This window comes from Pristiophorus japonicus, chromosome 17 (assembly GCF_044704955.1).
Source record: "Pristiophorus japonicus isolate sPriJap1 chromosome 17, sPriJap1.hap1, whole genome shotgun sequence".
Classification (NCBI taxonomy): domain Eukaryota; kingdom Metazoa; phylum Chordata; class Chondrichthyes; family Pristiophoridae; genus Pristiophorus; species Pristiophorus japonicus.
The window spans coordinates 82,855,841-82,882,490 of NC_091993.1; the positions used below are offsets into that span (position 1 = coordinate 82,855,841).

General features: G+C 51.5%; 1 protein-coding gene across 1 annotated transcript in view; it reads right to left on the minus strand.

Moving 5' to 3' along the window:
• Positions 1-2,940: 2,940 nt before the first annotated feature.
• The window catches only part of LOC139228220 (alpha-1,3-mannosyl-glycoprotein 4-beta-N-acetylglucosaminyltransferase C-like), a 134,765-nt gene continuing 111,055 nt past the window's right edge, over positions 2,941-26,650 (minus strand). The window contains exons 3-4 of the mRNA XM_070859396.1: positions 7,113-7,263; positions 2,941-5,036 (exon numbers count right to left, since the gene is read on the minus strand). Of these exons, the coding sequence (XP_070715497.1) occupies positions 3,880-5,036; positions 7,113-7,263 (1,308 nt within the window). The 3' untranslated portion in view covers positions 2,941-3,879. The remainder of the gene's footprint in view (positions 5,037-7,112; positions 7,264-26,650) is intronic.

Genomic DNA, 26,650 nt, shown 5'->3' on the forward strand with positions numbered 1-26,650 from the left:
TCTATTATTCAGTATCAAATTCATTCCAACCATCCCATTTCTAACTGGCTGCTAGCAGCCCATTAATCCAAACCTTAAATCGCTGCAAGTGGTCTATTATTGTGTGTGCTATTATTTAGTAGCCAGCCATCTGTTCCCTGGTATGTAACCCACCAGCGATTCTCGCTGCTATACTTTTACTTTTTCCCGTTAATTAATAGCGTCAGCTATTAGAAAAAGACAATAGTCCTTTTTAATGAAATAAAAATACTCAAGGGTGTAACTAAATTTTGATCGCAATATTGAGGTAGGTTGCTGTTGCTCCTGGGTCATAGCAGTGAACAATAAGGCCCTCTCAGACTTTAGATTCAGGCCAGGCCCGTGATGAATTTTGCATGCCACGTGTCAATCGTTTACTGAGCTGTGAACTGCCATTAATTGTACAATAACTACATATATGGATAAAAGATACAAATATTGGGGTCAACTGGAAGCCCTGGTAGTAAATTATGGGCCTGAGGCTATTAGTTATAACCGAGGGAGGGTTATCTCTCAACAATGGTTTACTTTATTGAATTTCAGTCAATATTTGCCATCTTAAACATTTGATTGTAAAATTATAAAAGTCACAGTGAAGAATAAGGAGCGGTGGAGCAATAGTCAAAATGGTTCTGCACATCCTGACTCCTCATCAATTCAACGTAAGAGGAGTCTCCCTCCCAAAGATTCCTGCTCCTGTTAGCACACTGAGGCAGAAGGGACCGGAAATTAGGCCAGAACCTGGACAAGTGAATGCAGGCGAGAGCCAGGTAGTAATTTGAATCACAGCAGACACACTTAATCTGATCTATTTCAAATTGTACAAAGTACTTTTCTGCCCCCCCCCCCGCCCACCCCTCAAAACTGTAATTGCTTTGCTGACATTTAAAAAAAAAAGCACCCATAACCATAAACCTTATAATATGGCTGTTCTGTTTGTGTATCGTAGTAAAGGTTTATAGTACATACACACAGTGCACACTTCAGGAGGTACATGAATAGTCTATGACCAAGGCCACAGATTTAAGTTTTCATGGAAAAATGGCCAGAGTCATGGAATTGCAGAATACGATTCCCAAAATGTTGGTAAAAATCCCCTAACCCATCAAATAAAGTCGGAATTTGCATTATTCAGTCATGTAAATCAGTGAGCCTGTTTATGACCTTTGCAACCACTACTATTAATTTCCCTTTACACAGGTCAGTTAACACCTCATTAATTCAGCATCGATTGGAACTCCGGGTGCAGTCAGCACAATGTCATCCTCCAGAGGGCCACCGAAGCCACAAGTTTGAAGCCAAGAGGGTAAACCCTGTTACTGTTCGGAACACACTTTAAGCTCCCTCCATACTGTCCAAGGCCTGTGCTGGCTCCCATGCAGCTAGGGTCAATCCCAAAGCAAGTTTCCCAGGTCTGCTCAGACTGACCGTGGCCACCCTAAGAGTCCAGCAAGTTCACTTTGAGGATGCCACCAACTGCACAAGACTTAGGAGTTGGGAACATGGGTCTTGTGCAATACAAAAGTAGCCTTAAAAGCACTTTGGAATCTGACCTATGAACATAGGCATTTCTGGACGAAAAAAGACCAAGGTCTAGTTGGCCTTCTACCATCCTGGCAGTTGCATGATACAATGATAATGGAGTTCTTGACTAATCATAGCGATTAGTCATTATCAATTAGTCTACAGTGGACCCAGACATGACTGGTAAAGCCCAGTGGTGGAAAGTTTTGGAAACCATAGGTCCAAAGTCATCTGCTTCACCTTGCTGATGAAGACCATTTTCAAGTTATCAGTGCATTGTAAAACCCACGTTATGACCTGAAGCTGGCTAATTTGTACTTGAATATTTAACAGTCTCCCTGGTGATGTTCCTGTGGGCATACATAATCATGTCTTTATGGAATTACATAATTTTAACTTTGGTTAGCATGCAAATGAGCTAATCTTGATACCCTCTTGTACAATGTCAACAGGGCTCAACAGTTCCAATTATAAATACTTTCAGGTACAGGACACTTCATTGGGTACTGCAGCACACTTCATATTCTGGTCAACTATAAAAATTGCAGAAAATCTATTGTACGTTTTAATGGAATGGGCTGCATTAGGTACGTGTTATCTGTTTGTCTATAATTATACCGCATACCCTCTAGAATAGTAGAAAATGAGGCAAAAGAGGTACATTTTTAAAACAATTCATTACAATATAGTACAGCTTTTCTAACATTAATCAACCATGGTTGTAATTAATATTCAAATATTTGCAAGGTTGCTTGTCTTAAAAAAATAGCACAAGCGTAAACATTTCCATATTTTGATCGGACTTCATGAATAAAGTTCTTAATTTGCAAAGTTACCTTGAAAACAGTAATAATCACATTCTTTATGGAATATATAACACATCAAGATCAAGGCATTCTTTGAATCATAGTACAAACGCTTGTACAAATATACATAATTTTTCATTGATATCTACACCTGCAGAAAAAGCCATGAATCCCTTTCCTATAGTTAAAGACTTGAAATTCCAGCCACCCCTACTTTCTCGATATATATTATATGTATAGACACAAATCAAACTTCTAACGAGAGGAAGCTCACCTTTCAGCGAGCTTGCCCAGGACCATTTGATGAGGATTTTTAAAATTATTCATAAAGAACCAAGTAGCCACATTCTCCCTCCATTAGTTCCCTGCCGTTCTCTCTTTCCTTCAAATCCAGATACAGAGTTGGGGACAGTCCTGTTCAGACAACACAAGTGTACTTCTGTGGCAAGAGACTCAACCTGCCAGTTTGTTCACTCCCAAGGAGATGTGTGCTGGTACCAGAATGTCCAAACCTTTATTTTGGAGAATGGAGTCTGAATGACTGTAGATACTTTAGCTTTAGTTGGCCATGGGGGGGGGGGGGGGGGGGAAGGGGAGTAGCAATGTACTACTCTTGGTTAAAAATCTAGGCTTTTGATTTTACATATATGCAGCATTCCCATTGTGCTTATTAATAGTTGGTGTCGGGAGAAACAGGTGATCAGATATACACAATATTTTGGGGACAGTTTTGTAAAATTTTCAAATGATCCTTAAAAGTTCAATCATAACTTGCTCCCTGGCATTCTCTACTTGTCCTAGGTCCTTCCTCTTATTAATCAACCAATGAGCAGAAATGGAGGTCATGTGTTAGGTGCCTGTTGAATACCGTGACATTTAAACCTCTGATCTGACTGCACAAGTCTGTGACGGTGAAGGGTCATGTTGCAACACTGGCTTACAAACTGCAAACTTACGGCATCCATCAGGCGCACAACACACACAGAATTTCATACCTTTTTTAAAATAACTAACTGTTGTGCTGCGTAATATATTTGGAATGAAGCAATTGATATGAAATATTGGTTGGCTGCAGGTAGCCTGGTTTTTTTGAGTGGTCCTCTGGCAGTATTTTCATAGTATATTAAAAGCTTACATACGTCAGAAAAAAGACTTAGTTGTTGCTTATCCAGCTCGAATTAGTATCCCAGAACTGATGCACTTTAATACAATTTCATGTTGCTTTAAAAACAAAGTGTTCTCAATATTCCTGCGCTGGAATGGAGGTAGGCATTCCAAATCAACCAGGGGTTTTGCTCCTAATCACCATCTAACTGAGTACTCCTGGAAATAGGATGTTAGTTAGGAGATGGATGAGCTTGGCTGTGGTACTGCCCAGTTGAATGGGCTGCCAATATTCTCTGCTCAGGCTAACCCATAAAGAATGACCCCTTTGGTGAGATAAACCCATGGACCTATATTCCAGTATAAGTCACTGGGAAGAGGAAGGAGGAAAACTATACACAGAGAGGGGAACAATTAATATGTTTTGTCATACTAGGTTGGTGTGCTTTGCCCAAATACTGATGCTTCTAATAATTAGCCAGTCTTTTTGACTGTTTGTTATATATATTCGAACACATTCTACACTAAAATCAATAATGGTACCTATATCTTTTTGATCAAACAGTCCTTTTTGGAACTCATTTAGTTTAACATATTCTGAGCAATATTTCCCTTTCTGTGACAATTTTGGATATTTTCCAAGTTCAAGGATCCCAGAATGGAGAATATCATTATGCCTGTCCTCTGAGCCAGTGATGACATGGATTCTGGTAATGTTCATTGGCTTTACAAATACAATAGTGAAATAATCTCCAGCGGAGGGCGATTTCCCCCAAAAGTACTCATCGCTGTTACTGTAAGCTTTGCTGGGGTCATAGTTTTCAAATACTTTAAGACTGGTGTAGATTGCCGCTGGCGGGTTGTCAGGGACATCAAAGAAATCTTCTTCGAAGTCGTCATCCTTCAACCTATTTTCCGTCCCTCTGAAAGAGGAATAATACCCAATGTGTTGAAATAGGGAAGGCTTAAAGCGGATGACATCTTTTTGGGTGAGAAGGCCTCGGAAATGACTTAATAACCAGTCACACGGCATCTCTTGGTAAAACATCAGTAGAAAGTGGGCCAGTCTTGGAAGATCAGTCGAATGGTAAAGTTTTCCAATATAACCCAGCTTGGAAAACTCCAACGTCACCCAGTAGGAGCCCTCTTTCGAAGCAAGGACTTTCTTAATTGCAGTTAAGAATGAGCGGGCACATTGAACATCGTCTTCTAGCATTAAGTAATAATCTGATAAATTGGCACAGAAATTGAGCAGGAAAGCATAGTCCACATTTTGTTTTGACCTGAAAGTCACGCGATCAGCTGGGTCATTATAGTTCCTTTTCAAATCTTTTAGGGATGGATAGTATAGTTCGGGGGCATGAACAATGATCAAGTGGCCTGAGATGATATGGTGAGCAAATTTGCTGGAGATGGTCTGAACCACTTGCGCATTCCACACCATGTCAAAATCTGCTAAGTGTACGACCACCACCATCTCCGTGAGCTCTTCATTAGTGGATTGTTCGAATATGGACTTGAGTGTTTCAAGCAGGTAATTCCCTCGCTTTCGTTTCACTGAAGACAGTCCCACTGCAAGGTATTCTGTAAATAGTGGAAAAAACAGAAACACACTTATACAATTGACAAAAATCTAAACATACGTTTTAAAAATTCCAAAGCAAAATCACTCCAAACTGCTTCCATTCCATTTAGCAATTTAAGATGGTGCATTCAAACTGGCATTCTACAAAAAAGGACTGGATTGTGCAGTTTCCCTGTGGGTGAGCTTGGATATTAGGTGATGCCTGGATATGAGATAGACAATCTCAGTGTGAACCCTGTGCTCTTTAGCTATAGGATTTTCTCCCATTATTTGCACAACAATTGGTTTCCATCACCAACATAATGATATTCCACCAGCAGTAACAGGCCATTCAGTCTTAGAATAACATGACTGAGAGGTCTTGATAAAATCATCTGAAATCCACACTATTTATTCCAGGCTTATAAGCTACAAGTTGAACATGTGTAAAACATATATATTATGGTGTTGTCTTAAACTAAAGTCATGTCAGCTCTGTGAATCTGGAACCAGGCTGATGAGAATGAGAACCCTGGTTCCAGCTGCAAGGGTCTAAAGTGAAACATTCTGAATTCAGTTCATAGTGGCCGAGCACAACACAGCCCCTAATTTTGCATGTACTGGCAGTCTCACTGGTCTGCGCAGAAAATGAAAATGTCTTATTTGTACATGGGGTTGAGGGGAGGGGCTGTTCTTTGTATGATGTTTAGGGTTAGGGCGAGGCAGAGGAAGCTATTCTGCACCTGGCCTGTGCTTTCCCGATATGGGAGCAGTTGATTGGTGACTGGGATGATAAGTCAAAACAACGTATATTTTCCTAGCACTGAGCAGACATCCCTTATTTTGACAATTACAAAATTCAGCCCCCAAAATTAAAAAAGGAATGCATAAATGACTAAAAGTTCCTCTGCATGTTACATACATTCATCTGCAAGGGCAAAATCAATGTGGGTGTATTATTTTAGATAAGAAATAGACGCAGGAGTAGGCCATTTAGCCCCTTGAGCCTGCTCCTCCATTCAATAAGATCATGGCTGATCTGATCTTGGCCTCAACTTCACTTCCCTGCCCGCTCCCCATAACCCTTCACTCCCATATCATTCAAAAATCTGTTTATCTCCACCTTAAATATATTCAATGACCCAGCCCATACATCTCTCTGGGGCAGAGAATTCCACAGATTTACGACCCTCAGAGAAGAAATTTGTCCTCATCTCAGTTCTAAATGGGCGACCCCTTTTTCTGAAACTATACCCCTTAGTGTCTTTGTCCCTGGGTTATATGTAATGCATGGAAAGGGGTCCTGGAAAAAAATAATTATCTAGACAAAGGGCAAGTGCACACCTGCAGAGTCATCTCTCCTTACATGTGCACAGGAAACGGAAGGATTTCTTGGTAATCTTACTGCCAAAGAGTAAAGAGATCCCGTTGATACCAATTTAGTCCATTGAACAGAATTGGGGATGGTATAAGTCTCAATAAAATGTAATGATCTTTGCCATTCAGGTGCTGAGTGAGACTTTGAATGGAACCTGCTTTTAAATACAAGGATATAGGAAATCAAGGGTTATGGGGATAATGCAGGCAAGTGATGCTGAGGTAGAAAATCAGCCATGATCTCATTGAATAGCGGAGCAGGCTCAAGGGCCAAATGGTCCTCTCCTGCTCCCATTTCTTATGTTGTTATAATACAGTGGTACAGCAGATAAGCATTTCACCTCCATGATTTGTGTTTGAATCCAGTACAATAGAGGGTCCTTTGCTAAGTTTTGGGTCAAGGGACATTTTTGAAGCGGAGCAGAAGTTGTGTCTAATATGAAAACAGAAGCTAGAGCAGATCTTTCAAGTGCTTGGTGGAAACGCTGGAATCCTTGGTTTGGATGAGAGCAAAATTGTTCACCATAAAACAAGACAAATGCAGGAAAAAAACTGTAAGTTTAGATCATGTGAAACTGTAGTTGTGTCCTAGACAACAATTCCTGCTTCAGCAGACTTTAGATCGTGGCTCTCACATTTATCAGTTAATTCCCAATCCTTCCATTTTACAGTTACAGTTAACACATTACCAACTTCAAGAAAAAAAGTGTTTTGCTTACTCTTTTTTAGCAAAGGATACCCTGCTAAATATTGATAAGTGACATTAATAGGTGCGGAAAAGTTTATCAGCTCCCTGAAATTCTGCACATTCCTCTCCGAATACAGCTGTTGTACAGCTATTTCTTTGGCCAATCTCCTTGCTTCTTCTTCCTGAAAGACAACGCAAACAATCGTAAATTGCATCTTGAGCAGGAAATTGGACATGCATGCTTCAGTAATACCTGCTTTAAGGCCTAGCGAGCAACCAAACTCGTTGTGTGATCCCCGCCACAAACTCCGTTCCCGAGCCACCAACTCCATCCCTCTCCCCAACTTCGGTCTCAGGCTGAACCAGACTGTTCGCAACCTTGGTGTCAAATTTGACCTTGAAATGAGCTTTTGACCACATATCCACAGCATAACTAAGACCGTCTATTTCCACCTCCATAACTTCGCCAGTATCTGCCCTTGCCACAGCTCATCCGCTGCTGAAGCCCTCATCCATGTCTTTGCTATCGCTAGACTTGACTACTCCAACGCACTCCTAGCTGGTCTCCCACATTCTACCCTTCGTAAACTAGCAGTGATCCAAAACTCGGCTGCTCATCTCCTAACTCGCACCAAGTCCCACTCATTCATCACCCCTGTACTCGCTGACCTACATTGGTTCCAGTTAAGCAACACCTTGATTTCAAAATTCTCATTGTGGTTTTCAAATTCCTCCATGGCCTCACCCATCCCTATCTCTGCAATCTCCTTCAGCCCCACAAACCGCACCGCACCCCCCCCACCCCCACCCCGAGCTATCTGCGCTCCTCTAATTCTGCCCTCTTGAGCACCCCTGATTATAATCACTCAACCATTGGCAGCCGTGCCTTCTGTTGCCTGGGTCCCAAGCTCTGGAATTCCCTACATAACCCTCTCCGCCTCTCTACCATTCTTTCCTTCTTTAAGACACTCCTTAAAACCTACTTCTTTGACCAAGCTTTTGGTCACCTGCCCTAATTTATCCTTATGTGGCTTGTGACATTTTTTTGTCTTATAATACTCCTGTAAAGCGCCTTTGGGATGTTTCACTACGTTAAAGGTGCTATATAAAGGCACGTTGTCGTTGTTGTTGTTAAGTTCCTCAGCTCTATCTATCAAAGGATTGGGGAAGCACATGTAAGGGGACTGTGTAGGTTCATGGGATCCAAATCATATTGTTACATCCTCCAGGTTATGTTATCATGCAGGTAGATAGTGGGCAGTGAGAGTTAGCTTGAGGATGCAAGAGGCAGGCACAAGGTCTGCTTATGGGAGTAACCTGTGCCACTGATCCTGGGAGACTATCTATGGCAGTCTGAAAAATTGTAACAAGTTCCTGATCATTTCTCAAGGACATCCCAGACTGCTTCCCATCCAATTAATTTTTGAAGTGTTAAATAGGCAAACATGGCAGCCAATGTAGGAACAGCATTGTCCCACAAACAGTAAATGAGATTTATGGCCAATGAAGGGATTTTTTTGGCAGTGTTGATTGAATGAAAAACAATCCTATGGGATCTTTTGCATCCACCTGAACAAGCAGATGGGGTTTCAGTTTAACGTCTCATCTGAAAGATGGCACCTCCAACAATGCAGCACTCTCTGAGGACTGCACTGAAGTGTCAGCCTAGGCTACGTGCTCAAATTCTGGAGTCCAGTCTAAACTCACGAGCATAAGTGTTATCACCGGCTACTTCATTTTATGTGAATCACTTTGAGACAGTTCTGGGAGGTGTGGCAAGGTACAGGTTGAACCTACCTTATCCGGCACCCTCGGGACCTGGCCTGTTCCGAACGAGGGATATTTCTGGATAAGGGGAGGTCACGTATTTTCAGTGTGTGCGCGTGCGCCGATTGGCTGGAACGACTGTCAGTCAGACAGCCAGTTAGTTAGTGTGGTGTCGGGTGGTCCCCGAGGTGTTGGCAGGCCGAGCGGGCTCCGAGGTATTCTAGATTGAGGGGGCTTCTGCTATTGCTAAACACTTTCTTTCTAGTAAGTGTGTGGATTTTCTGTTTAGGTGAATGATTTAATTAAATAGATACACCGTTTTGGGGACTGTTGGGGGAGATGGCCCATCAGGGGAAGGCAGCAGCAGCCAAGTTCATGGCATCATGGGTGGCTCTGCTGCGCAGGAGGGCAGGAAAAAGAGTGGGAGAGCTGTAGTGGTAGGGGACTCTATTGTAAAGGGAATAGATAGGCGTTTCTGCGGCCGCAATCGAGACTCCAGGATGGTATGTTGCCTCCCTGGTGCAAGGGTCAAGGATGTCTCGGAGCGGCTGCAGCGCATTCTGGAGGGGTAGGGGGCGGTGAACAGCCAGCTGTTATGGTGCATATAGGTACCAAAGATATAGGTTAAAAAAATGGGATGAGGTCCTACAAGCTGAATTTAGGAAGCTAGGAGTTAAATTAAAAAGTAGGACCTCAAAGGTAGTAATCTCAGGATTGGTACCAGTGCCACGTGCTAGTCAGAGCAGAAATAGGAGGATAGTTAAGATGAATACGTGGCTTAAGGAATAGTGCAAGAGGGAGGGATTCAAATTCCTGGGACATTGGAACCGGTTCTGGGGGAGGTGGGACCAGTACAAACCGGACGGGCTGCACCTGGGCAGGACTGGAACCAATGTCCGAGGGGGAGTGTTTGCTAGTGCTGTTGGGGAGGATTTAAACTAATATGGCAGGGGGATGGGAACCTATGCAGGGAGACAGAGGGAAGTAAAATTGTGTCAGAAGCAAAAGGTAGAAAGGAGATAAGGAAAAGTGGAGGGCAGAGAAATCAAAGGCAAAAATCAAAAAGGGCCACATTACAACATAATTCTAAAAGGACAAAGAGTGTTAAAAAAAACAAGCCTGAAGGCTCTGAGTCTCAATGCGAGGAACATCCGTAATAAGGTGGATGAATTAACTGCGCAGATAGCTGCTAAGTGGATATGATGTAATTGGGATTACGGGGACATGGCTCCAGGGTGGCCAAGGCTGGGAACTCAACATCCAGGGGTATTGAATATTCAGGAAAGATAGACAGAAAGGAAAAGGAGGTGGAGTAGTGATACTGGTTAAAGCGGAAATTAATGCAATAGTAAGGAAGGACATTAGCTTGGATGATGTGGAATCTGTATGGGTAGAGCTGCGGAACACCAAAGGGCAGAAAACGCGAGTGGGAATTGTGTACAGACCACTAAACAGCAGTAGGGAGGTTGGGGATGGCATCAAACAGGAAATTAGGGCTACGTGCAATAAAGGTACAGCAGCTATCATGGGTGACTTTAATCTATATATAGATTGAGCTAACCAAACTGGTAGCAATACGGTGGAGGAGGATTTCTTGGAGCGCATAATGGATAGTTTTCTAGACCAATATGTCGAGAAACCAACTAGAGTGCTGGCCATCCTAGACTGGGTGATGTGTAATGAGAGAGGATTAATTAGCAATCATTTTGTGCGAGGCCCCTTGGGGAAGAATGACCATAATATGGTAGAATTCTTCATTAAGATGGAGAGGAACACAGTTAATTCAGAGACTAGGGTCCTGAACTTAAAGAAAGGTAACTTCGATGGTATGAGACGTGAATTGGCTAGGATAGACTGGAGAATGATACTTAAAGGGTTGGCGGTGGATAGGCAATGGCAGACATTTAAAGATCACATGGATGAACTACAACAATTGTACATCCCTGTCTGGCATAAAAATAAAACGGGGAAGGTGGCTCAACCATAGCTAACAAGGGAAATGATGGATAGTGATAAATCCAAGGAAGAGGCGTATAAGTTGGCCAGAAAAAGCAGCAAACCTGGGAGAAATTTAGAATTCAGCGGAGGAGGACAAAGGGTTTAATTAGAAGGGGGAAAATAGAGAATGAGAGTAAGCTTGCAGGGAACATAAAAACTGACTGCAAAAGTTTCTACAGATGTGTGAAGAGAAAAATATTTATGAAGACAAATGTAGGTCCCTTGCAGTCAGAATCAGGTGAATTTATAATGGGAAACAAAGAAATGGCAGACCAATTGAACCAATACTTTGGTTCTGTCTTCACTAAGGAAGATGCAAATAATCTTCCAGAAATACTAGGGGACCAAGGGTCTAGCGAGAAGGAGGAATTGAAGGAAATCCTTATTAGTCAGGAAATTAGGTTAGTGAAATTGATGGGACTGAAGGCTGATAAATCCCCAGGGCCTGATAGTCTGCATCCCAGAGTACTTAAGGAAGTGGCCCTAGAATTAGTGAATGCATTGGTGGTCATTTTCCAACATTCTATAGACTCTGGATCAGTTCCTATGGATTGGAGGTAGCTAATGTAACCCCTAGCTTTTTAAAAAAGGAGGGAGAGCCAAAACAGGGAATTATAGACCGGTTAGCCTGACATCTGTAGTGGGGAAAATGTTGGAATCAATAATTAAAGATGTAATAGCAGCGCATTTGGAAAGCAGTGACAGGATCGGTCAGCATGGATTTATGAAAGACAAATCTTCTAGAATTTTTTGAGGATGTAACTAGCAGAGTGGACAAGGGAGAAACAGTGGATGTGGTGTATTTGAACTTTCAAAAGGCATTTGACAAGGTCCCACACACGAGATTAGTGTGCAAAATTAAAGCACATGGTATTGGGGGTAATGTATTGTCGTGGATAGAGAATTGGTTGGCAGACAGAAACAAAGAGTAGGGTCCTTTTCAGAATGGCAGGCAGTGACTAGTGGGGTACCACAAGGTTCAGTGCTGGGACCCCAGCTATATACAATATACATTAATGATTTAGACAAAGGAATTGAAAGTAATATCTCCAAGTTTTCAGATGACACTAAGCTGGTTGGCAGTGTGAGCTGTGAGGAGGATGCTAAGAGGCTGCAGGGTGACTTGGACAGGTTAGGTGAGTGGGCAAATGCATGTGTATAATGTAGATACATGTGAGGTTATTCACTTTGGTGGCAAAAACAGGAAGGCAGAATATAGAACATAAGAACATAAGAATTAGGAACAGGAGTAGGCCATCTAGCCCCTCGAGCCTGCTCCGCCATTCAAAAAGATCATGGCTGATCTGGCCGTGGACTCAGCTCCACTTACCCGCCCGCTCCCCGTAACCCTTAATTCCCTTATTGGTTAAAAAATCTATCTATCTGTGATTTGTATACATTCAATGAGCTAGCCTCAACTGCTTCCTTGGGCAGAGAATTCCACAGATTCACAACCCTCTGGGAGAAGAAATTCCTTCTCAACTCAGTTTTAAATTGGCTCCCCCGTATTTTGAGGCTGTGCCCCCTAGTTCTCGTCTCCCCGACCAGTGGAAACAACCTCTCTGCCTCTATCTTGTCTATCCCTTTTATTATTTTAAATGTTTCTATAAGATCACCCCTCATCCTTCTGAACTCCAACGAGTAAAGAGCCAGTCTGCTCAATCTATCATCATAAGGTAACCCTCTCATCTCCGGAATCAGCTTAATGAATCGTCTCTGTACCCTCTCCAAAGCTAGTATATCCTTCCTTAAGTAAGGTGACCAAAACTGCACGTAGTACTCCAGGTGCGGCCTCACTAATACCCTATACAGTTGCAGCAGGACCTCCCTGCTTTTGTACTCCATCCCTCTCACAATGAAGGCCAACATTCCATTCGCCTTCCTGATTACCTGCTGCACCTGCAAACTAACTTTTTGGGATTCATGCACCAATTGCCATCAGCCGGTCCAGGCAGCGGGCGGTCGAGGGGGTCGTTCAACCTGACTGCCTGCCTCTCTTCCGCTCTTACATCCGGTCCAGGGTGTCCTTGGAGATGGAGCACGCGGTGTCCACCGGTACGCTCGCGGCCTTCCGCGAGAGGGGGGCACCGGAGGAAGTGGAGTGCATCATCATGCCCGGCAACCAAATTTTAATTTGATTTTACGTTTTAAAGTTTAATTTGTTTTAATTGCCGGTGCTTTTAGTGTCCCCCTCCCCTTTTATAGGGGGCACTTGGAGAAAAATTCAATTCTGTGCCAAAAAATATTTTAAAAAAAATAAATAAAAAAAAAATAAAGAATAAATGGCATTGTAAATGTTGGTGTTTCCCCCAGATCAGGGGGCACAGTTTAATGTTTTTTCTGTTAACTCCCTAAAAGAGTTTCATGCACCAATTGTGGAGCAGTGGAGGCGTGGCCTAAACAGTTGGAGCTGTGAGCAGTGAGAGAAGGAGCTCCTGTTGTAGCTCCTGGCTGGGCCTGTGAATCAGCCCAGGAAGAGAAGGAAGGAAGGAAGGGGCTTCACCACCAACTTTCACCCAGAGGGAGAGGAGGAAAAAGCAGAAAACTTGAACAACTTCACCATTTCTACAAAGAGTTGGAGAGAGGGGGGAAAGACCAACAACAACATCCAGTATGGAAGGAGGGAGACTCTACCATTCTACAGGTGGGTGTATTGGTGCAGTCCCTAAAAGACTTTGTTGTATCGGTGGGGGGAGGAAAGAAGACCAGTCAGGGGCCGGAACATCGCGTGGGGTGTGTGTGTGTGTAAGTGTGTGTGGGGGTCTCGCTTACAACTGGGCCCTACACACCACTAAAGCACCCCTCCCCCATTGCCTAGCCTGGGATAGCTGGAGCTACCAGGCTGAAGAAACAATTAATCCACCCTAATTGACATCGTTGGGAGTGTGTGCCTGTGTGGCTCCAGCTGCACCACGTGAAGACATCTTCTCCCCTCACCCGAAGACCACCCCAAAGACTATTTTTTGTTTGTCATCTGGGGATTGCACCCACCCACAGCTGCGAGGGGAGACCTGCCCTCACAGTTTTCCCCCCTTCCCACCCCCCCTCTCTCTTTCTCTGTTACTCTCTGTCTCTCCCCTCTCTCTCTGAGAGCCCTTTCCTCCCAAATTGATTGGAAAAATATAAAACAATTAAGACAACTGAGCAGAGGGAGCAAGGCCCCTCCCCAATTGTCAACTAGGGGAGAGGTGTGCCTCGTTAAGAGCTCCTCTGCTCAGTCTATAAACGAGGCCATTTAAAGACCATTAAGGCCTGTGACTTTGGGGTGGGTGTAGCCCTTAAAGGGACCCCGTGATGGCAGGGCCAGCTAGGGCTTATGCGCAGGCGGCATCCACATCCACGGCACCTCCTGCGCCACCTGCTGCCCTGCCACCATTCAGTCTTATAACTAAGAAACACGGGGTCAAGAGCTACACTCACCCCACAATGAGCATCGAGGAGTGCGTGCGGGCGATGGCTGGGGTAGTCGGCCCCTCGGCCATTGTCGCAGCCTCCAAGATGTCTGGGAAGGCTGTGTTCTTCCTGGGGTCGGAGCGGGCGGTGTCCCTGGCCCTCGAAAAGGGGCTCACGGTGGGCGGGACGTTCCTGCCGGTGGACCCTCTCGAGGCCACCGTGCAGAGGGTCATCATATCGAACGTCCCGCCCTTTGTTCCCGCTGAGCTCCTCCTCCCTCACCTACACCAACTGCCCCGCCTCCAAGGCCGCCAAACCACCGAGGGCGGCCAAGGCTGGCGCCGCCGCCACCCCTCCCCCTAGTTGCGTCCGCGTGCAGGGAGCCGTAGGTGCGCGGGCATCGTCGGAGGCCTTTGTTTTCACGGCCTCCGGCGGGAGGGAGGGAGAGCGTCCGACCGGAAAGGCGGCGCGGAACAAGGCGAAACATCTAGAGGCGGGTCCCCTCGGTGCGCCAAACAACTTGTTTACCGCGCTCGGCCCAACCCAGTCATCGGCGAGCGCGGGGTGCCCTGAGCCCGTGCCCGAGCCCTTGACCAATACCGCAGAGGGGCTCGGGCGAGGGCAAGATAAGGAAAAGGGGGGGGCGGAGCGGGAGGCCTCGGCAGACATGGAGTTCTCCCTGCCTCCGCGCACCCCCAGGAACAAAAGGAGGCACCGCCCCAATGATGCGGAGGGGGAACAACATCCCTCCGCGGAGGAGGCGGTGCCCGCCGCGTGTCCCGCATCGCCCGCCACGTGTCCCGCGTCCCCCACCAGCGCCCCCAAATTGCGCTGTAGGCGCGAGGAATCTGTCCCCGGGGAGGGTGAGGCAGTCGAGGCTGCCCAGCCGCTGCCTCCTGGGGATGGCGTGGAAGATCTGCCTGTCGGGGGGGGCGTGGGGCCAGCGGAAGAATGCGTAGCCGCCGGTTCGAGCGTCCCGGGGACTGAGGTGGACGGGGCCGAAAAGGCCGAACCTGAGCCCGCCCAGCCAATACCCAACTTCCCCCGGGATTTGCTCGACTCGGTAGAAACTGACACTGCAGACAACTGCAATATACATCCACACGCTGGGCTGGGGGGTGGCGCCAGGGAGGGGGAAGAACAACAACCCTCGCCCCCTACTTTGGAGCTGAGGGACTTGGTGGACCTGGAGGATTTCCTAAACCAGGTCTCTCCGTGTTCCCCGGCTCCTGGGGCGGAGGAGGAACCCCTTCCGCTGTCGCTTCCCGACCCAGCACCACTTTTAAAAGAGCCCAGTGGGGACTCCTCTGCCGACGATCCTGGGGGTGGGATCGGGGCAGAGCCAGGGCCGGATGGAGAGGCCGGGCCATTTGCCGTACCTCGTGCGGTCGACGGGCCGGCTGCTAGCGGCGACCTCCCGGGGGAGGACGGGGACTCGGTGGGGGACGCGGGAGAAGATCTAGAGTCCATCGCCAGTGAGGCGGTGGATATGCTCGCGTCCACCGCTGAGACCCTCCTCATTCCTGCAGAGGAACTCCGGGACGTTTTTGTGCAGTGCCGGGGTCGCCGCGACCAAGCCCGTCTGGCCCTGGAAAGATGGTCTGAGCCGGTGTTGCTCGTTGCTTCCGTCCGCGCCGCCGCTAAAACCATGGCCGCGGGCGGGCCCTTATCAAAAGCGCAAGGCCTTGAGCTGCGCCGGCTCAAAAAGTTCCTCGCTGGGCTGCTGAAGGAGTGGAGGTCAACAAATGACTCCACTCCCCCCCACACAATAGGTTAGGTAGAAGTTGCACTATGCTCTAGTCATGAAGATAACCATAGCCAGCCTCAACATCAACGGCGGCAGAGAGGCACGCTGTAGATTTAACAATTTTTCGCTCCTGCGGGAGGGGAAATATGCGGTGTGCTTCCTGCAAGAAACCCACACCGTTCCGGGAGACGAAGCCACGTGGCTCCTGGAATGGCAAGGAGAGGTCCGCATGAGCCACCTCACCGCCACTTCTAGTGGGGTGGCCATCTTGCTGGGCCCGCATTTTCAGCCGGAGATCTTGGGGGTCGAGGAGCCCGTGCCAGGCCGCTTGCTGCACGTAACGGTTCGCCTGGGGGACGTGCCGCTCCATCTCGTGAACGTGTACGCCCCTCAGCCCGGCCCGCAGCAAACGCGCTTCTTCGAAGAGGTGTCCGCTCTTCTTGGCTCCGTCGACGTCGGCGACTGCATTGTCCTCGGGGGGGATTTTATCTGCACCCTCGAGGCGAGGGACCGCTCCGGTGCCCCGCAGTGCATGACGGCGATGGAGAAGTTGAGGGACCTGGTCGGGTCCTTCGACTTGGTGGACGTCTGGCGAAATCTCCACCCCGACTCCAGCGCCTTTACTTGGGTGAGGCCTGGAGTAGGATGGTCCAGAGTCGACCGCCTTTACGTGTCTCGGGCATACGTTTCCTGCGTCCCGGCGGCCTCCATGTGGCCGGTGCCGTGTTCTGACCACCACCTGGTGTGGGCGGAGCTCGCTTCGCTCCACGCGAGGACGGGGTCCGCCTACTGGCATTTTAACAACCGGCTGCTGGAGGACGAGCGGTTCCAGGACTCGTTCCGTCGTTTCTGGGCCGACTGGAGAAGGAAGCAGGGGGGCTTCCCCTCCTTGAGGCTATGGTGGGACGTGGGCAAGGCTCACGTCCGCGTCTTCTGTCAAGAGTACGCGAGGGGGTCGACCAAGAGGCGGGCGACCAGGGTCGGGCGCCTAGAAAAAGAGGTGCTCGACCTGGAGTCCCGTCTCGGTCAAGTCGTTGGGGACCCGGCCCTGCGGACGGTGTACGAAGCGAAGAAGGCCGCGCTGAAGGACCTGCAGCTCGTCGGGTCCCGAGGCGCGTTCGTGAGGTCGCGGATCCGGTTCCTGCGGGATCTGGACTGCGGCTCCCCCTTTTTCTACTCGCTGGAAAAAAGACAGAGTGTCCGTAAGCAGCTCTTGACGCTGCTGGCCGACGACGGCTCTCTCGTCTCGGATCCGGAGGGCGTCAACAACAGGGCCCGTGAATATTACGGGGCCCTGTTCTCTCTGGAGCCGTCCAGCGAGGAAGCACGTAGAGTTTTGCGGGAGGACCTGCCGAAGGTCAGCCCAGAGGGCGCCGAAAATCTTGAAGCTCCGCTAAGCCTGGCGGAGCTGACCGGTGCCCTCGACCGGCTCTTGAGGGGAAAATCCCCGGGGCTGGACGGGCTGACCGCAGAGTTCCACAGGGCGTTCTGGGACGTCCTGGGGGTCGACTACGCGCGGGTCCTGGGGGAAAGTCTGGCGACCGGGGAGATGCCCCTCTCTTGGCACAGGGCAGTCATCGTCCTGCTGCCTAAGAAGGGCGATCTCCGCCTCCTTAAGAACTGGTGCCCAGTCTCCCTCCTCAGCACGGATTACAAAATCTTCGCCAGGGCGATGTCTGCTCGCCTTGGTGCCGTGCTGGACCACATGATCCACCCCGACCAGTCCTACACGGTCCCGGGCCGGACAATCCACGACAACATCCATCTGGTCCGGGACCTCATCCATCATTCCCAGGAGGCTGGTCTGTCGGTCGCCTTCCTATCCCTCGACCAAGAGAAGGCGTTCGACAGGGTGGATCACGACTATCTGCTCGGAACTCTGCACGCTTTCGGGTTCGGGACGCATTTCGTCGCCCGGATCCGACTTTTGTACGCCGCCGCGGAGTGTCTGATTAAGGTTAACGGGTCCTTGACGGCGCCCCTTTGCTTTAGGAGAGGGGTGCACCAGGGATGCCCCATGTCCGGCCAGTTATACGCCGTCTGCGTGGAGCCTTTCCTGCACCTCCTGCGGACGAGGTTGACGGGACTGGCTCTGCAAGGGCCGGGCGTGGAGGTCGTCCTCTCGGCTTACGCCGATGACGTGCTCCTCGCGGTAGAGGATCTCGCTGACCTGCGGAGGATGAGTGAGTGCCAGGAGATTTACTCGACCGCGTCCTCCGCCAGAATCAACTGGGAAAAATGTTCCGGACTCCTGGTGGGTCAGTGGCGGGTGGACTCCCTGCCGGAGGAGCTCAGGCCTTTTGTCTGGAGCACGACCCATCTCCTCTATCTGGGAGTCCACCTTAGCCCCGACGAGGAAGCCTGGCCGGCGAACTGGCAGGAGCTGGAGGCCAAGGTCGCCGCTCACCTAGGGCGCTGGACAGGACTGCTCCGAGTGCTGTCCTACAGGGGCCGAGCGCTAGTCATAAGCCAGCTGGTGGCCGCCATGTTGTGGTACCGGCTGGTCACTTTGACCCCTCCCCCTGCGTTTGTCGCCAAGATACAGAAGAAGCTGGTGGACTTCTTCTGGAACAACAGGAAGCACTGGGTCTCTGCGGCGGTCTTGAGACTCCCGCTTGGGGAGGGCGGTCAGTCGTTGGTGTGCGTCAGCACCCAGCTCGCGACTTTCCGTCTTCAGACCCTGCAGAGATAGCTTTACGTCGAGCCCCCTCCTAGGTGGCGTGCTCTGGCGACGTATTTCTTCCTATTCAATTGGAGCTGAGCTGCTGTGAGGGAACGAACTACCTGCTTTGCTCCTGTCTTGGAAGGCCTGGAGTGAGCCCTGAGAACAGCCCAGGAATAGGAGGAAAGGGCTGGCTTACTGCCCATTCAACATCTGGAGGGAGAGGTGGAGCACAGAAAAATTTATTATTTACTACTACAACTACAGAGAGTTGGAGAGAGGGGGAAAAAACAACAACCTGTGTGGAAGGAGGGAGATTCTACAACATTCTACAGGTGGGTGTGGGTGCATTTCCCCGAAAGACATTGTTGTATCGGTGGGGGGAGGAAAGAAGACTTTGAGGGCCGGAACATCGCGGGGGGTGTGTGTGTGTGGAAGTGTGTGTGGGGGCCTTGCTTACAATTAGGCCCCACACACAATTGAAGCACCCCTCCTCCATTGCCTAGCCTGGGATAGCTGGAGCTACCTGGCTGCAGATTCATTAATCACCCTATTGAACATCGTTGGGAGTGTGTGCCTGTGTGGCTCCAGCTGCCCCAGGTGAAGACATCTTCTCCCCCCACCCGAAGACCACCCCAAAGACTGTGTTTTTGTTTTGCCATCTGGGGAGTGCACCCACCCATTGCTGTGAGGGGAGACCTGCCCTCGCAGCCTCCCTCTTTCCCACATCCCCTGTCTCTATCTCTCTCTCTCTCTCTCTCTCTGTCTCTCCCCTCTCTCTCTGAGAGCCCTTCCTCCTAATTTTGAAAAACAATTAAAACAACTGAGCAGAGGGAGCAAGGCCCCTCCCCAATTGTCAACTAGGGGAGAGGTGTGCCTCGTTAAGAGCTCTTCTGCTCAGTCTTATTAAACGAGACCAATTAAGACCATTAAGGCCTGTGACTTTGGGGTGGGTGTAGCCCTTAAAGGGACCCCGTGATGGTGACTACATCCACGCCGGTGGCAGGGCCAGCAAGGACTTATGCGCAGGTGGCATCCACATCCACGGCACCTCCTGCGCCACCTGCTGCCCTGCCACCTTTCAGACTTATCACCAAGAAACACGGGGTCAAGAGCTACACTCACCCCACAATGAGCATCGAGGAGTGCGTGCGGGCGATGGCTGGGGTAGTCGGCCCCTCGGCCATTGTCGCGGCCTCCAAGATGTCTGGGAAGGCCGTGTTCTTCCTGGGGTCGGAGCGGGCGGTGTCCCTGGCCCTTGAAAAGGGGCTCACGGTGGGCGGGACGTTCCTGCCGGTGGACCCTCTCGAGGCCACCGCGCAGAGGGTCATCATTTCAAACGTCCCGCCCTTTGTTCCCGCTGAGCTCCTCCTCCCTCACCTACACCAACTGGGGGAGGTAAGGTCGGGGATCAACCCCATACCGCTCGGCCTCGGAGAGCAGCCTGCGCCACGTGTTCTCCTTCCGCCGCCAGCTCTTTGTCCGGCTGGCGCGGGAAGAGGCGACAGAGGGCAATTTTAACGTGGTGCACGAGGGGACTGCCTACCGCGTCTTCTGGACGTCAGACGGCGTGCGGTGCCATGCCTGCAGGGAGGTGGGGCACGTTCGTAAGAACTGCCCCGCCTCCAAGGCCGCCAAACCACCGAAGGCGGCCAAGGCTGGCGCCGCCGCCAACCCTCCCCCAGTAGCGTCCGCGTGCCGGGAGCCGTAGGTGCGCGGGCATCGCCGGGGGCCTTTGCTTTCATGGCCTCTGGCGGGGGGGAGGGAGAGAGTCCGATCGGAAAGAAGGCGCGGGGGAAGGCGAAACATCTCGAGGCGGGTCCCCTCGGTGCGCCAGACAGCTTGAACACCGCGCTCAGCCCAACCCAGTCACCGGCGAGCGCGGGGTGCCCAGAGCCCGTGCCCGAGCCCTTGACCAATACTGCAGAGGGGCTCGGGCACGGGTAAGAAAAGAAAAAGGGGGGGGTGGAGCGGGAGGCCTCGGCAGACATGGAGGTCTCCCTGCCTCCGCGCACCCTCAGGAACAAAAGGAGGCGCCGCTCAGATGAGGCGGAGGGGGAACAACATCCCTCTGCGGAGGAGTCGGTGCCCGCCGCGTGTCCCGCGTCCCCCACCAGCGCCCCCAAGCTGCGCTGTAGGCGAGAGGAGTCTGTCCCCGGGGAGGGTGAGACAGTCGAGGCTGCCCAGCCTCTGCCTCCCGGGGGTGGCGTGGAAGATCTGCCTGTCGTGGGGGGGGCGTGGGGCCAGCGGAGGAATGCATTGCCGCCGGGCCGAGCGTCCCGGGGACTGAGGCGGGCGGGACCGAAAAGGCCGAACCTGAGCCCGCCCAGCTATTAATCAACTTCCCCCGGGAGTCGCTCGACCCGGCAGAAACTGAAATTAATAATAATTTTAATGACACTGGACATGCTGGGCCGGAGGGTGGCAGCGGGGAGGGGGAGGAACACCCACCCTCGCCCCCTACTTTGGAGCTGGAGCACTTGGAGGGCCTGGGGATTTTCTATGGCCGGGTCTCTCCTTGTTCCCCGGTTCCTGGGGCGGAGGGGGAACCCCTTCCGCTGTCGTTTCCCGACCCAGCACCCAGTGGGGACTCCTCTGCCGACGATCCTGGGGGTGGGATCGGGGCAGAGCCAGGGCCGGATGGAGCGGCCGGGTCGTTTGCCGTACCTTGTGCGGTCGATGGGCCGGCTGCTGGCGGCCACCTCCTGGAGGAGGACGGAGACTCGGTGGGGGATGCGGGAGAAGATCTAGAGTCCACCGCCGCCGCTGAGACCCTCCTCATTCCTGCAAAGGAACTCCGGGACTTTTTGGCCCAGAGCCAGGGTCGCCGCAACCAAGCCCATCTGGCCCTGGGAAAATGGTCCGAGCCAGAGCTGATCAAGGAGTCCGTCTGCGCCGCCGCTAAAACCTTGGCCGCGGGCGGGCCCTTGACAAAGGCGCCAATACCTTGAGCAGCGCAAGCTCGAGGGACTCCTCGCTGGGCTGCGGAGGGAGTGGAGGTCAACAAAAGACTCCACTCCCTTCCCCACAATAGGTTACGGTAGAGGTTGCACGATGCTTTTGCCATGAAGATAACCATAGCCAGCCTCAACATCAACGGCGGCAGAGGGGCACGCCGTAGATTTGACAATTTTTCGCTCCTGCGGGAGGGGAAATATGCGGTGTGCTTCCTGCAAGAAACCCACACCGTTCCGGGAGACGAAGCCACGTGGCTCCTGGAATGGCAAGGAGAGGTCCGCATGAGCCACCTCACCGCCACTTCTAGTGGGGTGGCCATCTTGCTGGGCCTGCATTTTCAGCCGGAGATCTTGGGGGTCGAGGAGCCCATGCCAGGCCGCTTGCTGCACGTAACGGTTCGCCTGGGGGACGTGCCGCTCCATCTCGTGAACGTGTACGCCCCTCAGCCCGGCCCGCAGCAAGCACACTTCTTCGAAGAAGTGTCCGCTCTTCTTGGCTCCGTCGACGTCGGCGACTGCATTGTCCTCGGGGGGGATTTTAACTGCACCCTCGAGGCGAGGGACCGCTCCGGTGCCCCGCAGAGCATGATGGCGATCGAGAAGTTGAGGGACCTGGTCGGGTCCTTCGACTTGGTGGACGTCTGCCGAAATCTCCACCCCGACTCCAGCGCCTTTACTTGGGTGAGGCCTGGAGTAGGATGGTCCAGAGTCGACCGCCTTTACGTGTCTCGGGCATACGTTTCCTGCGTCCCGGCGGCCTCCATGCAGCCGGTGCCGTGTTCGGACCACCACCTGGTGTGGGCGGAGCTCGCTTCGCTCCGCGCAAGGACAGGGTCCGCGTACTGGCACTTTAACAACCGGCTGCTGGAGGACGAGCGGTTCCAGGACTCGTTCCGTCGTTTCTGGGCCGACTGGAGAAGGAAGCAGGGGGGCTTCCCCTCCTTGAGGCTATGGTGGGACGTGGGCAAGGCTCACGTCCGCGTCTTCTGTCAAGAGTACGCGAGGGGGTCGACCAAGAGGCGGGCGGCCAGGGTCGGGCGCCTAGAAAAAGAGGTGCTCGACCTGGAGTCCCGTCTTGGTCAAGTCGTCGAGGACCCGGCCCTGCGGACGGTGTACGAAGCGAAGAAGGCCGCGCTAAAGGACCTGCAGCTCGTCGGGTCCCGAGGCACGTTCGCGAGGTCGCGGATCCTGTTCCTGCGGGATCTGGACCGCGGCTCCCCCTTCTTCTACTCGCTGGAAAAAAGGCAGAATGTCCGTAAGCAGCTCTTGACGCTGCTGGCCGACGACGGCTCTCTCGTCTCGGATCCGGAGGGCGTCAACAACAGGGCCCGTGAATATTACGGGGCTCTGTTCTCTCCGGATCCGTCCAGCGAGGAAGCGCGTAGAGTTTTGTGGGAGGACCTGCCGAAAGTCAGCCCGGAGGGCGGTGAAAATTTTGAAGCTCCGCTAAGCCTGGCGGAGCTGACCGGTGCCCTCGACCGGCTCTCGAGGGGAAAAACCCCGGGGCTGGACGGGCTGACCGTGGAGTTCCACAGGGTGTTCTGGGACGTCCTGGGGAGCGACTACACGCATGTCCTGGGGGAAAGTCTGGCGACCGGGGAGATGCCCCTCTCTTGGCGCAGGGCAGTCATCGTCCTGCTGCCTAAGAAGGGCGATCTCCGCCTCCTTAAGAACTGGCGCCCGGTCTCCCTCCTCAGCACGGACTACAAAATCTTCGCCAGGGCGATGTCTGCTCGCCTTGGTGCCGTGCTGGACCACATGATCCACCCCGACCAGTCCTACACGGTCCCGGGCCGGACAATCCACGACAACATCCATCTGGTCCGGGACCTCATCCATCATTCTCAGGAGGCTGGTCTGTCGGTCGCCTTCCTATCTCTCGACCAAGAGAAGGCGTTCGACAGGGTGGATCACGACTATCTGCTCGGAACTCTGCGCGCTTTCGGGTTCGGGACGCATTTCGTCGCCCGGATCCGACTTTTGTACGCCGCCGCGGAGTGTCTGATTAAGGTTAACGGGTCCTTGACGGCGCCCCTTCGCTTTAGGAGAGGGGTGCGCCAGGGATGCCCCATGTCCGGTCAGTTATATGCCATCTGCGTGGAGCTTTTCCTGCGCCTCCTGCGGACCTGGTTGACGGGACTGGCTCTGCAAGGGCCGGGCGTGGAGGTCGTCCTCTCGGCTTACGCCGATGACATGCTCCTCGCAGTAGAGGATCCCGCTGACCTGCGGAGGATGCGTGAGTGCCAGGTGATTTACTCGGCCGCGTCCTCCGCCAGGATCAACTGGGAGAAATGTTCCGGACTCCTGGTGGGTCAGTGGCGGGTGGACTCCCTGCCAGAGGAGCTCAGGCCTTTTGCCTGGAGCACGACCCATCTCCTCTATCTGCGAGTCTACCTTAGCCCCGACGAGGAAGCCTGGCCGGCGAACTGGCAGGAGCTGGAGGCCAAGGTCGCCGCTCGCCTAGGGCGCTGGACAGGACTGCTCCGAGTGCTGTCCTACAGGGGTCTAGCGCTAGTCATAAACCAGCTGGTGGCCGCAATGTTGTGGTACCGGCTGGTCACTTTGACCCCTCCCCCTGCGTTTGTCGCCAAGATACAGAAGAAGCTGGTGGACTTCTTCTGGAACAACAGGAAACACTGGGTCTCTGCCGCGGTCTTGAGTCTCCCGCTTGAGGAGGGCGGTCAGTCGTTGGTGTGCGTCAGCGCCCAGCTCGCGACTTTCCGTCTTCAGACCCTGCAGAGATACCTTTACGTCGAGCCCCCTCCTAGGTGGTGTGCTCTGGCGACGTATTTCTTCCGCCAACAGCGCGACCTCAATTACGACACGCAGCTCCTGTTTGTGAACTTCGGGGGTGTCAGGACCGCCCTCCAGGAGCTGCCTGTCTTTTACAAGGAACTCATCAGGGTCTGGAACAAAGTCTCCACCAAGCGCAGCTCTCCACCGGCTGGAGTGGCGGCTGTCCTGCAGGAGCCGCTGCTCGGGAATCCGTACCTCCACGACCGAGGTTTTATGTGGCGGTCGGAAGAGAGGGCTGTGGCTGGTGGGGTGACCAGGGTCAGGGACCTGCTCGATGGCGGAGGAGCGGGCTGGATGGCGCCAGACACGCTGCCGCGGCGCCTAAATTCAGCTAACGTCCGCCGCGCGGCCAAAGCCATCAAGTTGCTAAAAACAGCTTTGGGCCCTGACTCTGTTAGGTGCATAGAGGAGGCTCAAGCACGTGGGGAGATCCCGTCCGAACTGATCCCCATCCGGACGGAATTCCTCATCGGCGCCAAACCCCGGAACCTCCCTCGGGGGCCGGCGCCTCACAACTTGAGCCGCCTCAGGGAAATCCCCTCCGTGCCTTTCAGTTCCGCGCGGAGGGGTTTCCTGTTCGGGCTGCTCCTGCACACTCTCAAATTTGCCATCCTCGGCTGCCGTCCGAACACGCCATGGCGTACCATCTTGCCGTCCGGAGGAGGCGGGGGTCCCCGATGGAGGGCACTCTATGCGGGAGTCCTCCCACTATTCATCAGGGACTTGGCCTGGAGGGTGGTGCACGGAGCAGTGCCGTGCAACAAATTTTTAAGCCGGTTCACGGACTCCCAGGCCGCCTGCAATTTCTGCGGTCTGAAGGAGTCCGTGTTCCATGTTTTTATTGAGTGCACGAGGTTGCAGCCCCTGTTTTATTATTTAAAGGGGCTGCTCCTGAAATTCTGGCTGCACTTCAGTCCCACTCTCTTGATCTTTGGGCACCCTGTGCGGAGGGGAGCGGGTAGGTCAGAGGGCCTCCTCGTAGGATTGCTCCTGGGCACGGCCAAGGGTGCCATCAGCCGGTCCAGGCAGCGGGCGGTCGTTCAACCTGACTGCCTGCCTCTCTTCCGCTCTTACATCCGGTCCAGGGTGTCCTTGGAGATGGAGCACGCGGTGTCCACCGGTATGCTCGCGGCCTTCTGCGAGAGGTGGGCACCGGAGGGACTGGAGTGCATCATCACGCCCGGCAACCAAATTTTAATTTGATTTTATGTTTTAAAGTTTAATTTGTTTTAATTGCCGGTGCTTTTAGTGTCCCCCTCCCCTTTTAAAGGGGGCACTGGAAAAAAAAAAAAAGTGATATTAGTGCCCCAAAAAAAACCCCCAAAAAAACATTAAAAAAAACCCAAAAAAAGGATAAAAAAGGGCCTTGTAAATGTCTGGTGTGTCATCCAGGTCAGGGGGCACGGATTAATGTTTATGTTTTTCAGGTAAACTCCAAAAGAGTTTCATGCACAAGGACCCCCAGGTCCCTCTGCACCGCAGCATGTTGTAATTTCTCCCCATTCAAATAATATTCCCTTTTACTGTTTTTTTTTCCAAGGTGGATGAACTCACATTTTCCGACATTGTATTCCATCTGCCAAACCTTCGCCCATTCGCTTAACCTTTCTAAATCTATTTGCAGCCTCTCTGTGTCCTCTACACAACCCGCTTTCCCACTAATCTTTGTGTCATCTGCAAATTTTGTTACACTACACTCTGTCCCCTCTTCCAGGTCATCTATGTATATTGTAAACAGTTGTGGTCCCAGCATCGATCCCTGTGGTACACCACTAACCACCAATTTCCAACCCGAAAAGGACCCATTTATCCCGACTCTCTGCTTTCTGTTCGCCAGCCAATTCTCTATCCATGCTAATACATTTCCTCTGACTCCACGTACCTTTACCTTCTGCAGTAACCTTTTGTGTGGCACCTTATCGAATGCCTTTTGGAAATCTAAATACACCACATCCATTGGTACACCTCTATCCACCATGCTCGTTATATCCTCAAAGAATTCCAGTAAATTAGTAAAACATGATTTCCCCTTCACGAATCCATGTTGCGTCTGCTTGATTGCACTATTCCTATCTAGATGTCCCGCTATTTCTTCCTTAATGATAGCTTCAAGCATTTTCCCCACTACAGATGTTAAACTAACCGGCCTATAGTTACCTGCCTTTTGTCTGCCCCCTTTTTTAAACAGAGGCGTTACATTAGCTGCTTTCTAAGCCGCTGGTACCTCCCCAGAGTCCAGAGAATTTTGG